General features: G+C 46.9%; 1 protein-coding gene across 2 annotated transcripts in view; it reads left to right on the top strand.

Moving 5' to 3' along the window:
* Nucleotides 1-13,477, top strand: part of AMOTL1 (angiomotin like 1) — a 61,148-nt gene extending 47,671 nt beyond the window's left edge. For both annotated transcript variants that reach the window (XM_064441348.1, XM_064441349.1), the window contains 6 exons: nucleotides 634-783; nucleotides 4,423-4,613; nucleotides 5,940-6,065; nucleotides 7,954-8,180; nucleotides 8,888-9,157; nucleotides 10,476-13,477. In XM_064441348.1, coding sequence (XP_064297418.1) covers nucleotides 634-783; nucleotides 4,423-4,613; nucleotides 5,940-6,065; nucleotides 7,954-8,180; nucleotides 8,888-9,157; nucleotides 10,476-10,579 — 1,068 coding nt within the window. In that variant the 3' untranslated portion in view covers nucleotides 10,580-13,477. The remainder of the gene's footprint in view (nucleotides 1-633; nucleotides 784-4,422; nucleotides 4,614-5,939; nucleotides 6,066-7,953; nucleotides 8,181-8,887; nucleotides 9,158-10,475) is intronic.
* Nucleotides 13,478-14,042: the final 565 nt, after the last annotated feature.

Raw genomic sequence — 14,042 nt, 5'->3', positions numbered from 1 at the left:
TTGGATTGCTGCTTGAGCAATCTCTAGCCATAAAACCCTGTGTTGCAGGATTTTTGTATCATGTTTAGCCTTTCAGTAATTAAATAATTATATGTGTAAGGAGGGCTTGCCTTTAGCTGCCAGCACATCTATACATTGACATGAGCAAGATAGAGCAGGTGGAGTGCTTCTGGCTGCTGGCACTCCAGTTTTTCCACCTGCTTTGGACAGATCCACAGGGTTGAAAAACAGAGACTCTGGATGCAGACAATGTGCCAAGTGTCGTCAGTTGATAAAACCCACTGGGATTCCTCGTAGCTGAGGCCAGCGTGTGTGCTTGCCCAAAGAGTATCGACCAACACGATGGCTCTTGCTCAGAAATGGCCAGGGGTATTCATGGGTACCAGGTCCCCAGTGGGTGGAAGATCTGGTCACTGTTCCCTCCGAAAGGGGTAGAGCTGCCCCAGTGATGCCTGCTGTGCCCTTCTCCTGCCCATCAACCGGGCACCATCCTTCCCCTGGAGAAACCCTGCAAAGCAAATGGCCAAAGCCATGCTTGTGCCCAACGTACACGTACCAAGTGCACAGGGGTCTCAGTGGCCCAGGGTGGGTGTGCAGTGCCCTCCGGCGCTGCTGACCCCCTGTCCCCCACAGCTGCGCCGAAAGCAGGCCTACGTGGAGAAGGTGGAGAAGCTGCAGCAGGCGCTGACGCAGCTGCAGGCAGCCTGCGAGAAGAGGGAGCAGATGGAGCGGCGGCTGCGCACACGCCTGGAGCGAGAGCTGGACTCACTGCGGATGCAGCAGGTGAGGGTGGGGTGGGCTGTGCAGGACCCCAGCACGGGGCCTTTGCTGTTGCTTTTAAAGGGCAGTTGCCTGCATCCCTGCCAGGTACCGCCTTGCTTTTGGGTTCAAGTCATTGGACTTTCTGCCTCAGCCTTTCCTTTGTATGGGATTGTGGGTGTCCCATCACAGGAAGTGTTCCAGGTCAGGTTGGACAGGGCTTTGAGCCACCTGATCTAGTGGAAGATGTCCCTGCCTATGACAAGGGGGTAGTACTTTGAAGGTCCCTTCCAACCCAAACCACACTATGATTCTAACTCCTCATTTTCAGTGGAGGATGGGGGAGCTCCACAGTGGGGCTGCTGTACGTGGCTGAGTCCTGCCTGCTGCGTGACTGGGAGCTCCTGGCTCCCCTGCTCAAGGGCAGGCAGGTCTCTGCCCCTGCGTGTGTCCCCACACTTGCCAGGGGAGAACGTCCTTCCAGGTTTCTCCCCAGCAATCACAGGTTGTGCAAGATCAGCTCCACACTAAAGGAGGAAAGGAAAGGTGCAGTACACATGGGTGTGAGATCTGGCACACAGATTTTGGCAGATCTTTTACTGAAAACGCAAGGTGGGATGATGTGGGATTAGGTGGAAGCAAGGGCTTGGGCAGTATTCAGTCTGGACAAAGATGATGTACTTGGTTCACAGAAACCTCTGTCCATAACAGATCTGGAGACAAATCATAGGAGCATTGAATATCTCAAGTTGGAATGGACCCATAAGGATCATCAAGTCCAATGGTGCATTATCTTCATACTGTAAATTATTTAAAATCAGTCCAGTCCGGACTGGCTACAAGTATAGTTTTGCATTTCTGTCCGCTTGGGTTTTTTGGCAGCCCTGTGTCCTCAGAGGGATGGTGGTGTGCTTGTATTTTAGGCATAGTTATTTCTTTGGGTAGGTAACCTGGTCTCTCACATTATCCTCCATCCCCAAGTCCCAAAGTCCAGTCATCTGTGAAAAGGGGGGAAAGAAGCATGGAGAGGTTGCAGGGAGGATTTCCAGGTTACAGCCAGCAATGAGGGCCGAATACATGGGCGCTGGCAAGCAGATGTACAGAGTATATCAAACCACCTCTCGGGGAAAAATCAGCAACATAAGCAAAGCATGATGCTCTTGTAATGCGTGAAGGGCTCACTCATAACCATGTCAAGAAATGCGCGAGCCGTTAGTGGAGACCAAAGCAGCTGGTACACAGAGCTTGTGCTGCCCGAAAGCAGAGGGTCTGATCCTGCCTGCAGGATGCGGCTGGGAAATAGCTCTATGGGCAATAGCAGCTGTTTGCAATGTCATAAAGTGGCCAGACCTGAGAGCAGCTCCTTCTTGCCGGCAGCCCCAGCTCAGGGCAGGTCCCCCAGCACCCCTCCACCGGCATCACTGTCACTGTTGCTCCCTGGAGACTCTTCTCATCCGTCTTGGCTCTTGCTTGCTGCTGTATAAGTCTTTCTTGCCCTGCCCACCAGGGGCTTGCCGTTCCTGTCTTCTTCCAGTAGCTCTTCTCAATTACCCCTTCTCCAATTTAAAAAAGAAGTTATGTGGATTATGACATACTAATGCTGGTACAAGTGAAAGAGCATTTGAGAAAATACGATTAAAATTCGAGTGAGGGTAAAACTAGGACTAGTAAAGGTTTTGTTCTCTGGGCTGGCATATAGGGACAAAACAATATATTAAGTAACTGGGATGGACTGTTGACAAAGTCCTTGTCTTGAGAGTTCAGGCAGTTCAGTTCAGTTTTGGCAGAAAATTTCTCTGTAACTTACACACTCCTTAATTTTTAATTGGGTTTTTTTTGGCATTGTAATCAGCAACTGCATTTTGGGTTGCCATAGTTCTCAAATGCCTACACCAGCTCACGCTAACAAGTTTTAAGAAGAAAGGTTCTCTGACTTCACATCTCACCTATCAGCTTTGAGAGGAGACTTTGGGGCATTTTTTACTATTTATACCTTTTGTTTTATGAGCCGCAACCCTGCGATGAATCATGTTGCTTCAAGGTGCCCCAACTTTTTACTTCAGCCGTGTCTTCTCTGAGTTATCAAAGTTATATCTACTGAAACATTTTCTCATCACAGAGAAAAAAGAGCTTTATTTTCTCATTTTTACTGGAGTCATCAGAACAGACAGCGCACAAGGAGACAGCGAGCCAGAGTACCCTGTGTTCCTAGCTTGGTGGTAACTGAGTTGAAATGGCAAATCTACATTATCACTTATGCATGAGCTAGGACCGAAAAAAAGCCTTAGACTTAGCATTGCAGGCTGATCATGCAGGGCTGGCAGAGGTTTTGACTGAGAATGAAGATGACAGGCACCCGTGATGTCCCAAAATGCCATTCACAGACCCAGGGCTGTGCTTCCAAAACATTACCTTCCTGCCAGGGATTTGACAATATTTGAAGCATAAGTGGTGTTTTTTTGCAGGAGAAGGCTTGCAGCCATTGCTCCTAAGGGTTACTCCGTATTGTACTCTTCCAGAAAGGAGCTTCCAAATGCGTTACTGCACCAAAAAGCAAAGACTGCAGCCCTCCCCTGGTATCTCTAGTTTCCCATAAGCAGAAGACAAGTATCTAGAAGGAGGAAACATGTTTTGGAAAGTGGAAGCAGTTGCTGCAGCCCTTGCTCAGGTGTGCTGGTACTGCACCCGGGAGCCGCTTTGCCAGTGGAAGCTCATGGTGTAGACATGAGAAACAAGACACAGTTTCCCTTTTAACACAGTCCTGTGCACCATGGAGTGTAACAAATCTCTTGCATTTTTTTACTGGGAAAAAAAAAATTATTTCTGACACTTCTCCCAGAGCTTCATGCCTCTTCCCCTGGTGAGGGCTCATTCCATCCAACCTCCCCTAAGCCGAGGGCTGGATCTCCATCCTCCTCCTCTTTCAACTAACAACAAAAGGAGCTTGGGAAGGCTGCATGTGCTGCTTAGGTGCTTTAATTAAGTGCCTGTAACTGGGCGGGATAAATCCTGCCTGGGTAAGTGCTTTCTTCGCAGTATAGATGCTTGTCAGCATCCCATGGGAGCCCCCCTGCAGTGCCTGGGGATATTCTGCCCCTCAGTCAGAAAGTTACCTGCTGCACCACAGAAAGCATCTCCTGAGGGCACATGAGAACTAGTGTGCCAGATGAGACAGGCATAAATCCATATCTGGGCTATTTTCCCAGCTGCTGTTTTAAATAGGTTACATGTAGCTAGGTTACGTGTCACTTTTTTTCTGCTTGTATATATAAATCCTCTGGTAATAACTGCCTGTCCATACCAAGCACTGCCCAGCCACGTGATGGAGTCCCAGCAAGAAGAAAATAATTTAAAGCTTCATTGCTTCTTTTTTCTACCAGCTTTTTTTCCTGCCTTTTCCCTTGGGTTGGGGTATCCCATTAAATCCCTGCACATCCAGGGAGCAACCAGATCCCTGCTTCTGTTAGCATGGTCCAGAGAAGCACGTGCTGGGCTTGCACACATGGTCAACCTGCCTGTCCTCCTGCAACATAAGGGATTCCCCTTGCCCATGTCAAAAGACATGGGGGCATCTTTGTGAGCTCCAGAGAAGACGTGGGGAAAAAAGGGCCAGTAGCTCCCATACCTGGCAGGAGGTGAATATCTTGCTGTTTCCACCTGCAGAGGCAGGGCAGCTACCAGGCCAGCAGCCTCCCAGAGCACAGTGCCCCAGCCCTGATGGAGCTGGTGCGGGAGAAGGAGGAGAGGATCCTGGCCTTGGAAGCCGACATGACCAAGTGGGAGCAGAAGTACCTAGAGGAGAGTACGATCAGGCACTTTGCCATGAATGCTGCAGCCACAGCTGCAACAGAGAGGTAAGATGTTGCTGCAAGCGGGCAGCTCTGTTCACAGCAGAAAGAATGGGGGAATAATAAGGAATGGGTGTTTTCTTAAGGCTGGATTTTGTTTGCCTTTTCCTGCTGAGTCACACTGCCAAGGTTGATGCTCCTCTCTGTGGTGTCACGCTAGTGAGATACAGTAGTCAGTTAAGACAGGATTTACCCCTCTGACCAGGTCCAGAAGTTGATCAAATCCAGGTACCAGACTCCAGCCATGGCCTCAACGGGAAAGTCTCAGGCTGCCAAATTGCACAGCATAGGTAAGGCAACTCCTGCACCACAGGAGCAGGGAGGGACTGTTGGTATATGGCTGCATCCATCCCACGGTCTGCAACGTGCTTGTTCAACCTAGTTTTAAAAAGCTTTAATGAGGGAAATTTTGTGCCTAAGTCCCCTGTTCCACAGCTTCATTAAGCTTCAAAATAAAAAGGTTCTTCTGATAGCTAAGCTAAACCTCTTTACTGCAAAGTACCTCAATTGATTCTTGTGCTTCCCAGGAGCACATAATCAACAACAGATCACTGTCGATGTTGTATCAGCCTTGTAAATATTGGGAGACAGATAACCCCTGTTGTGTCTTCCCTGGCCTGAACTAATTTACTTCCTTCAGCCATTCCTCACATGTGCTAGTGTAAACCCCTTCCCATTCCTGTTGCGTTTGCCTGGACTGTCTCCAGTTTGTCTGTGTCAAAGCATGGTGCCCAAAAGCACACAAGGCACTGCAGCGAGGCTTTCCAGTGATGAGGAGTACAGAATAAACAACTTCTTGCCCCAGTTTCTTAGAAGCCAAATCCCCTGAAAACATCCTAAAAAGAGATTTCCCTTTGAAATGCGGTTAAGTGCATGACTCAGGGTGATCGCTTTCTTTTGCACTCCAGTCTAGGCAGCAATTCCTGTGCTATTTTTCACCTTCCAGAGTGTGCAATTTTGTTTCTTATTTGTGATGTAGTCTTTTTGACTTGAGACCATTTCCCCAGAGTGAGTCAGACAGTGGGAGTCCTTCTGATGTCTGACCCTGTCCTCCAGGATGGCTGTTAGCCCCATGGGTTTTGCCCGTGATTTTAGCATGCTCTCTGTTCCATCAGCCTGGTTGTTTAATGGTGTTAATGACTAAACCCAAGCCAAGAGTAGACCACAGCAAGGCAACCCAACACCAGGTAGCTGTCTGCTTGATAGGCAACCGTCAGTAGCTTGCTCTTTGAGTGTGGGTTTGGGCTTTTCTTTGCAAGGACCAATCTCACTTGCAAAAGCTGCCCTCGCAGTCTCAGGAGCCCGACTCACCATGTTGAACCACTTTGCCAGGGACGCCTCGGCCCCGAGCCACTCACGCAACGGCAGCTATGGTGAGAGTGCGCTGGAGGTGCGGGGCTGGCAGGAGGAGGAGGAGATCGTGCAAGCCAACCGGCGCTGCCAGGACATGGAGTACACGTAAGGGGCTGTCATGCCGTACCTGCTTGTCGTGGGGGTTGAGCTGGGTTCAGATAAAACAGGATGCCCTCTGTTTCCTTCATGGATGCATGGAAAGGATGGGCTTAGCTTCACTTTGACTTTTGCTCTTCAGCATTAAAACAGGGATTAAAGAGTTGCCGTTGTTAGATAACTTCCTCCTCCCTACCTTCGGTTAAACCTTCTCCGTGCCAAAAATGAACCTTCTTGCAAAACAGAGTCTTTTCCACTATTAAAAGTAGGTTGGCATGTGATGAAGCTGAATGCTTGATTAATCTCAGTGAAAATCCCCCTCTGGAAACACGAGCATCTGGTCATGAAAGATGAAGTTGTAATCCCACTCCTACATAATCAGCAATGCAAGGGCTTGCCTTTGCCTCACTTCACTTCTTGCCTGCTTATTGCTCTTTCTAGATGCACTGTTTCCCGCATATAAGTCGTCGATGGTCACATTGGCATTTAGGAACAAACTTGCCAAATTTAGCACCATGAGTACCGCGAAAAAAAGATGCATTTACAAGTAGTAGAAGATATAACATAAACTCTTTTGGGCACAGGCAGTCAGCAAGAGTAACATTCATTGTTTCAGATTCTTCTCCATTTCCAGCACACAAACGGACATGTGGCTGTGTAGTTCAATAAGCGTTAGACCTGGGCAGTATTTTTAATTCAGACTTTTTTCCTGATGAAAAGTGGCTTTTTGCTGAGTAAAAATCCCCTGAGAAAGTTTGTGTATTCCTCTAGGTTTTTACTGAAAAGCTATTTAAAAATCTGTTCTTCAGTGTTGGCTTCCCCACAAAAACACCAGCCTGCAGACACTTTTATAAAAAGGTGTGTTTGTTGCTTGTGGAAAATATCAGTGATTGTTTTTACTGGGTTTGATTTTTGTTTTCCACTCACAGATGCAAGCTAATCCTGCTTCCAGTTAAGTAATGGGTTTTGCCATTGGCTTCATTAAAGATAGATTAGGATCTTGTGTTTTTGTTGCAATTTAGACATCTGATTATGAAAACTAACGCCAACATGAAGTTACTAGCTATCTCCCTTGTACATATAGGTTTTCCAGATGCAGCATTTTAGCCTTCACTGCTTCACAAAATGCAGCTGCATTGGACTGTATATTGTACATCACAGTCAAGCTAAAGTCATCTGGCTGTCATATTGTACATGTACAATTATTTTTTTTTAATGTGGTTTTGTAGTCTTTTGGTATGATTTGGTGTTAATCGTTCCTGGAGAAAAGTCTCAAATAATCCGTTTATTTTGTGACTCGAGAGTCTTTGGGGTCTGTGTGAGAGAAGTAAGCTTAGCTCAGGTCTGCACACTCTGTGCTGATCATTTCTGCAGTGGTGAGGGGGAAGCAAGAGCCCAGCCCAGCTGTTAGGGAAACCGAAGGGAACCTTTATGCTTGCTTCAGCAGGTCTTTACTCCAGCTGACAACAGACCCAAATCATGGGGTTAACTCAGCCTGCCAAAGGAGGGTTTCCAGATTTGGCCCTGATGTATTACAGGGGTGGAAATAGCCTGTGTGTTTGTATTCTGGTGAAGGTAGCAATCTGCAGTGCAGCCAAGATATTGCCCTCATTGCTCCTGCTGCATTGGTAAAGCCACAGCAATAGATGGGTTCAGTTAACCCTGCAGAAAAGAGTTCCCAGATTTGGTTTAATAGCTAGAAATGCTGCCTGTTTCAAAGTGCATGGTTATCCTCAGAGGAACTGGTGGGAGCTGCCTTGTCTGAGTCACTCAGACCTGGAGGGGACAGAGCAGCAGGGCACATGTCCAGGGACCAGGGACCTGTCCTGCTGCCCCAGCATGGGGAGGGCTGCCTGCTTCTTCCATTCCTGTAAGCAAGGCATTTATATTTTGGCAGAATAAAGAATCTCCATGCAAAAATAATTGAGAAGGATGCCATGATCAAGGTCCTTCAGCAACGGTCACGGAAGGACCCCGGGAAAGCCGACAGCGCCAGCCTGAGACCAGCTCGGTCCGTCCCCTCCATCGCCGCTGCTACGGGCACGCATTCACGCCAGACCTCACTCACCAGCAACCAGATAGCTGAGGAGAAGAAGGAAGAGAAGATCTGGAAGGGAAGCATAGGTGAGCTCAGTTTTTACTTAAGCTTTGGCTCATCCATCACTTCATCCTAATCCTCCTGCTTGAGTTTAGCAAAAGTGTCCCTGGCCGTGGCACATGCTGCCCCGATGACTCATTTCCAGAGCACTTTCCATGGGAAGAACACGTGTCCTTGTGCTGAAGTAAAAAATTAGTCATTTTTTAACCTTGCATTGCATCTTAATTATATCTTTAATCATATTAAATCGTTCTGCACTGATTATAGAAAGCCATAATTGGGGGAAAGCCTACCAGAAACAAGCAGATGATGTTTGTAACTTTGTGAGAGTAAATAACAAATTTGGGCTAGAAAAAAAGCCTAGTTAAACAAGAGGGTGAGCATCCCTTTGGTAGGAGTGCATGATGTAATGTGGCAGCTAAATGGGAAAATGAGTGCAGGACTGTGGTTTGGGGCTGCATGGAACAGGGAGTGTGGAGATGTGTGAGGCTCTGCTGGGATGAGCATGCAAAAGGGGATGCAAGAATGGGTGGCTGCTCTCAAAAGGCTGGTTTTGTACGAAAGTGCCATGTGGATGTCAGGAGAAGAGCAACAGGTGGTGTCAAAGGGAAAAGCTAAGCCGAGCTAAAGGGCTGGGGACATATCCAGACCAGCGCCTTGTAGCTCTGGGGTGGGATGGGGGGGCAGCACTTACATTTACGTGGGGATATGACTGAGCATTGCTTGTTTTCAGGACTGCTCTTGGGGAGGGAGCACCACGACCACCCATCAGTACCCTCGCTGCCTCCTCCGCTGCCCTCCTTGTCCTGCATGCCCGTTCCGGCACCAGCAGCCTCCCACACAAAGACGGGCAGCAAAGACAGCAGCACCCAGACAGACAAAAGCGCTGAGCTCTTCTGGCCCTCTGCTGCTTCCTTCCCTGGCCGTGGACGGCTGGGTACCACTCCATTGCACAGCCCGGCCCCACGGCCCCCAGCAACACGAGTGGCCAGCGAGAAACTGGGTGAGCTCTGCCAGATCCCCACGTCAGTGTGAAACACCAGGACCCCCAGGGCTGTCAGCAGAGACACCCCAGTATTGGTGGAGGGGGGTGATGCCTTCACAGTTTGTAAGGTGGTGGGGAGGTTTCTTCAGGGAAACCAAAATCATAAGGAGAGAACTTTCCAAGGTTTCCCAGTCTGGCTTTGCAGCGCTTCGTGCTCAGTAGCTTCTGTAAAGTTCCACTTGTCTGCAGCAGGCAGTTTACAACAAATGCAATTATTCATGCCACCAAAGATAAAAAGACAGTTTCACACCTTGAAAACACTCCACAGCGGCTCAGGCCCTCAGACCCTTCTCTTTTTTTCAATTTAAACCATGGTTAGTGAAGGCACCATTTTCTCCCTAATTTTTAAAGGAAATCTGGGGCAAGTAGTAAGGAGAAAGCAGAGATTTTGAGGGGGAAGAGGTAAAGAAATACAATTTCAATTATTTTTGAAAAGTGGAAACTGCTGGTTTGCAGCAAGGAGACATTTATTTTACACACATTATTTTGAAAAAGCCAGTTTCCTACACATTCATCTTGTCTCAAAAGCAAGCCTTCACTCTAAACACATGCCATGTATCATTAATAGGGCTGAATATCACTGATTCCTTGAAACTCTGTATTACTGTGTTTTGGGCAATCTGAATTGGAATTTGTTTCCAGGAACTCTTAAAATAGCCTTTCAAAGCTATTGCTGCTTGTAAGAAATTAAGAGGAGTTCTCTCTGAATTTGGCTTTTGGGAACTATGGTGATGAAGATAAACACCTAACAACATCTCTCATACATTGTAATAATTGGCCATATACATTCTCTTAGCCCATCCCACTAGCAAAGTAATACATTTTAGATTAAACCACCTACCTGATTATTTGTGTACTGCCTTTGTGATGTTTTAAACTCCTAAAATTTGTACCTGATGTAGAATAGGAGCATACATGTGGAGAGCTACCATGGATCAGACAACAAGTAGTAACTTGGTACCAAATGATGTAAACCTTTCACAAATGGCTGTTTCTTTCTAGGGCCACAGCTAAAGAGGTACTTTGGTTTGTATCTCTTAAATACCATCTTTATGCCTGCCCTTGGGGTCTGTGCTCACCAACACACCTGCTGTCATTGCACAGGCAATTCAGCGTGACGTTCCGAGCCTCCTGATCAAATCTGGCTTTCAGTATGTGGGATATACAGTTAAGATGTGTTCCACCACCACCCAGAAAAAAATGGATTTATATTTGCTTTGAAAAATTTGCTGTTGAATTTGAGCTGAAGACCAACTTTCCCCCCTTCTCATTGCAGAGAACTCAAACCACGGGAAGCTGCCTGACAGCAAAGGCCGAGTGAGCAGCTTGCTCCACAAGCCCGAGTTTCCAGATACGGACATGATGGAAGTCCTCATCTGAGCAGAGGATGGCGCCTCTGGGGTTTTGTGTGCGTACAGCCAGGTCCAAGGTGGTCCTCCGTGTGCCAACCTTAAAAACTAACCCTGAGCATTTGAACAAAGACAGAGGAAGTTTGTGCCCAGAATGAATCTTGAGTCTGATATGTTGAGACTTTGGACCAAGCAAGAAGTCAAGAGCACTGAAGAGGAGTGATGAAATGAACGTCTGGGATTTTCTGAGCAGAAAGGGGCATTGAAAACTGAATGTGGCATGAGAAGGGGATCGTTGAGGGAAAAGGAAACTGCATTTTCTGGTGTAAAGAGAAGGTAGTAAAGTTACAGACTGGGTGCAAACTGCCACTTGTTTTCCTGCCTCTCTGCAGCCAGGACAAGGGAGTGAAATCCCATCTCTTTTGAGGCCAGAGGCAGTTTCTAAATAACCAAGGAGAAACTTGCGTCTTCTTCAGATTCAGTTCATTTCTCTAAAGTATTCACTGCTTAATTTCAGTGAATAATTGGTCCATAGATGTACACAGCAGGTTCTTGTAAGTATTTGTTTGAAATGGTGTGGTGTGGTTTTCCTGGGCAGGCAGGTCAGGTGCCTCTTTCCTGGCTGGACAAGTGTTGCTCTTGGAGCTGGATTTACAGTGCAAATATTCGTGTCTTGCAACCTCCAAACTTGCTGAGTCTTCTTTTTTTGGTAGGAGCAGTTGTTGGCTGGAATTCCCATGGAGGATGAAAGTAGAAGGGGGGAGGAGGACCCTGCTGAAGCAATGCCTCTTGTAAGGATGGGAAGGTTTCAGGATGGAAAGTTGGGGGAGGATCCCGGCAGCTCCCCAAAGGGCTGTGCAGTGCAGAAGCTCATTCAGAGCGGGGTTACATGGCTGCATTTCCAGTGGAGTTAAGCTGGGCTTGCGTGTGAGATCAGAAGATGCCTCTAACTGTGCACTGGTTCATAGTAGTGGAAGAACCAGTGTGCTTGTGGTAAGAACAGCATTTTTCCTTATTTTCAATGCCTACAGCCAAATCCTACCTTCCTAGAGCATATGAACCTGCCATTCAAGCTGACATGGGACTGGGCACTAAGGGGTGTAGGGTCAGGCTGGGAAGGGTTTAACTGCAAAGCAAAGCATGAGCATCATCTGTTTTCTGCACTGAGCTGCAGTTTCTTTTCACCTCGTTTTACCCAGGATGGAACATTTCTAATTTTTAGCTTAGTCCCTGATTTCTGCACGAGGTGGCAGCTATCTTTGTAAGACAGCCGACTCACCAGCAGCATTAATCATGGCATACCATTTGCTTCATGCATTGCACATGCTGATGAGGAAATTTTCCTCTTGGAGGTATTCTGTATTGGCTTTGGGGTTCCTGAACCTTGTGGTGCACCGTTATGACGTTAAGACCTTGGCTTTGGGAAAAGGGGTGATGGGATTTTATGTGAAGCTTCCTACAGTGGAAAATTGATAGGTGCTGGAAGTAGTCATGTGCTCAGGGCTGGCTCGAGGTCACCCCTTCCTGCAGGTATCGGATCAGAGCCCTCGATTGTGAAAACACCAGGCACTTTAAACTCTGCTTTTGCTGAAAACTGAAGTCCTTGCAACCTCAATGCCTGCAGGGGCCAGGGCCCTGTGCTCAATACTGCCTGGCTGATACCTTTTTTTTAAAACAAAATTGCTATGTTAAATCTATGCACTTACTTTTGCGTGTACATAGAATTAGACATATGTCAGTGTTGCCCTCGTTCTGATTTTTGCACTTGTTAAATGAAGTAGGCGTAGGTAGGTTGTGCGGGCAAGCAAACTGTGTGTTTTGAGTATTAGAAGCTTTGCATTGTGAAACCAAACGTGTAAAACCCTTGGATAATGTTACACAGCTTAATATATGCCTTGTAAAATAATTTTTTTTTTCTCTAAAGTTAATTTAAAGGTTGTAAGTGTTTGCATAAAGGCCGGGCCTGCGCATGGCAGCAGCGCTGACCCACCTCCGTAGCCCTTCCTTGAAAGTCTGCGGTTGGAGCGGCGCAGGAGGAAGTCAAAGCAAGGGAATACAAATAATGGTGAATGTTTCATTTCATCATTTCTCATCAAGAAATAAGGATACCCAGGTGCTTGGAAGCCTCTAAGCATTTTATTACCAGCTGTATTATTTCTTTTGATTAAACTATTTAATTTGTGTACAGGCAGACAGCTAGACATCCCACAGCAGCAGTGTTGGATCAGCATGTGTGATGCGGCTTTCAGTTATGTTTGGTAGTGGTGCAGCTCAGCTTCTCCAAGTCAGCTAGAGTACAGCACTCCTCCTCCTCGTGGAGACCACAGTCTCTTGAGTTTCTGGTATCCCAAGGTGCATTTACAACCGATGCTGCCCCAGATTCATGGTGACATATAGGAAACCATTTGTCAGAGACTATGGTGTAGGCAACTCCTTTGCTTTTGGAGTCGTGGCTCAGATAAACTCGAAGATTCATTCTGAATTACGTTAAACTCAAGAGATGTTAGTTTTCCTAGATGAAGGGTCTGGAGGACCAGCGGGTCTTCCCCAGGCCTGAGCACTAGCAGGACTTGCATGGAGCACTACTGCCATAAATCAGCCCTTCTCAGCAGAGCGGTGAAACTCCATTTGTGCTGGTTTTCCCAACTCTGTGAACTCTTCTGTGTTTTGAGAAACTGTGCTGTAGCCATTCCAGGTGACGTTGGTAACTAGTTGTAAAATACTGTCATTTTTTATTGTTGTTGGTTGTATAGAGAAGTTGGTGTACAGTGTTGTACAGCTGGAAGGTTATTTGTACATAGGGGGGGAAATGAAGAACGTTACATGTCACCCACAGCAAATACTGATAATGTTGGTCAGCCAAAGATTTCTTACTCTTTGCTGTTTAAACTTGTGCCTTAATATTGTATATAATAAATGTATAAACATGTTCCTTTTCTCACTTTTCCAGTGTGAATATATTCAGTCCCCAAGAACAAAGGACTTTTTAAACAATTCTCTAAGCTTTGCACAAATTCTCTAAGCTTTTTTCTCAGTTAAGACTGAGAAGTGATACCTTGGCACTTTAAGGTTGCGTCTCCTCTGTTTTTCACAGCTGTTGATGAAAGTCCCCACAGCAGGTGCCACCAGCAGGTGTACGTGGGCACGAAATCAGTGGGGCTGCAAAGCAGAGGGTCAGACTGAGAGCTTCGCCAAGCAAGAGCAGCAGGATTTTAGTGAGATCATCTTAACCCTGAAGGAAGTGAGGGTGGAAGCTTAACAAGACACTTTGGTGAAGATCTGAAGATCCTTTAGCCCTACATTCCCACTAAGCACAGCACTCCCACTGGGGGTTTGGGAGTTTTGGTTTGGTTTGGTTTTGTTCTTGAGGGTCTGGGGCTCTTTATTTGACAGGTGTTGGATCGGTGTGAGAGAGAGATCTAAATACCTTGTAGATCTAGGCGTTCTTTAATCACTGTAACATCCTCAGTAAGGGGTAAAGATCAGATCCCATT

The sequence above is a fragment of the Phalacrocorax carbo genome, chromosome 1 (assembly GCF_963921805.1).
Source record: "Phalacrocorax carbo chromosome 1, bPhaCar2.1, whole genome shotgun sequence".
Lineage (NCBI taxonomy): Eukaryota > Metazoa > Chordata > Aves > Suliformes > Phalacrocoracidae > Phalacrocorax > Phalacrocorax carbo.
The sequence above is the reverse complement of the archived record's forward strand: the minus strand, read 5'-3'. Positions and strand labels throughout refer to the sequence as shown.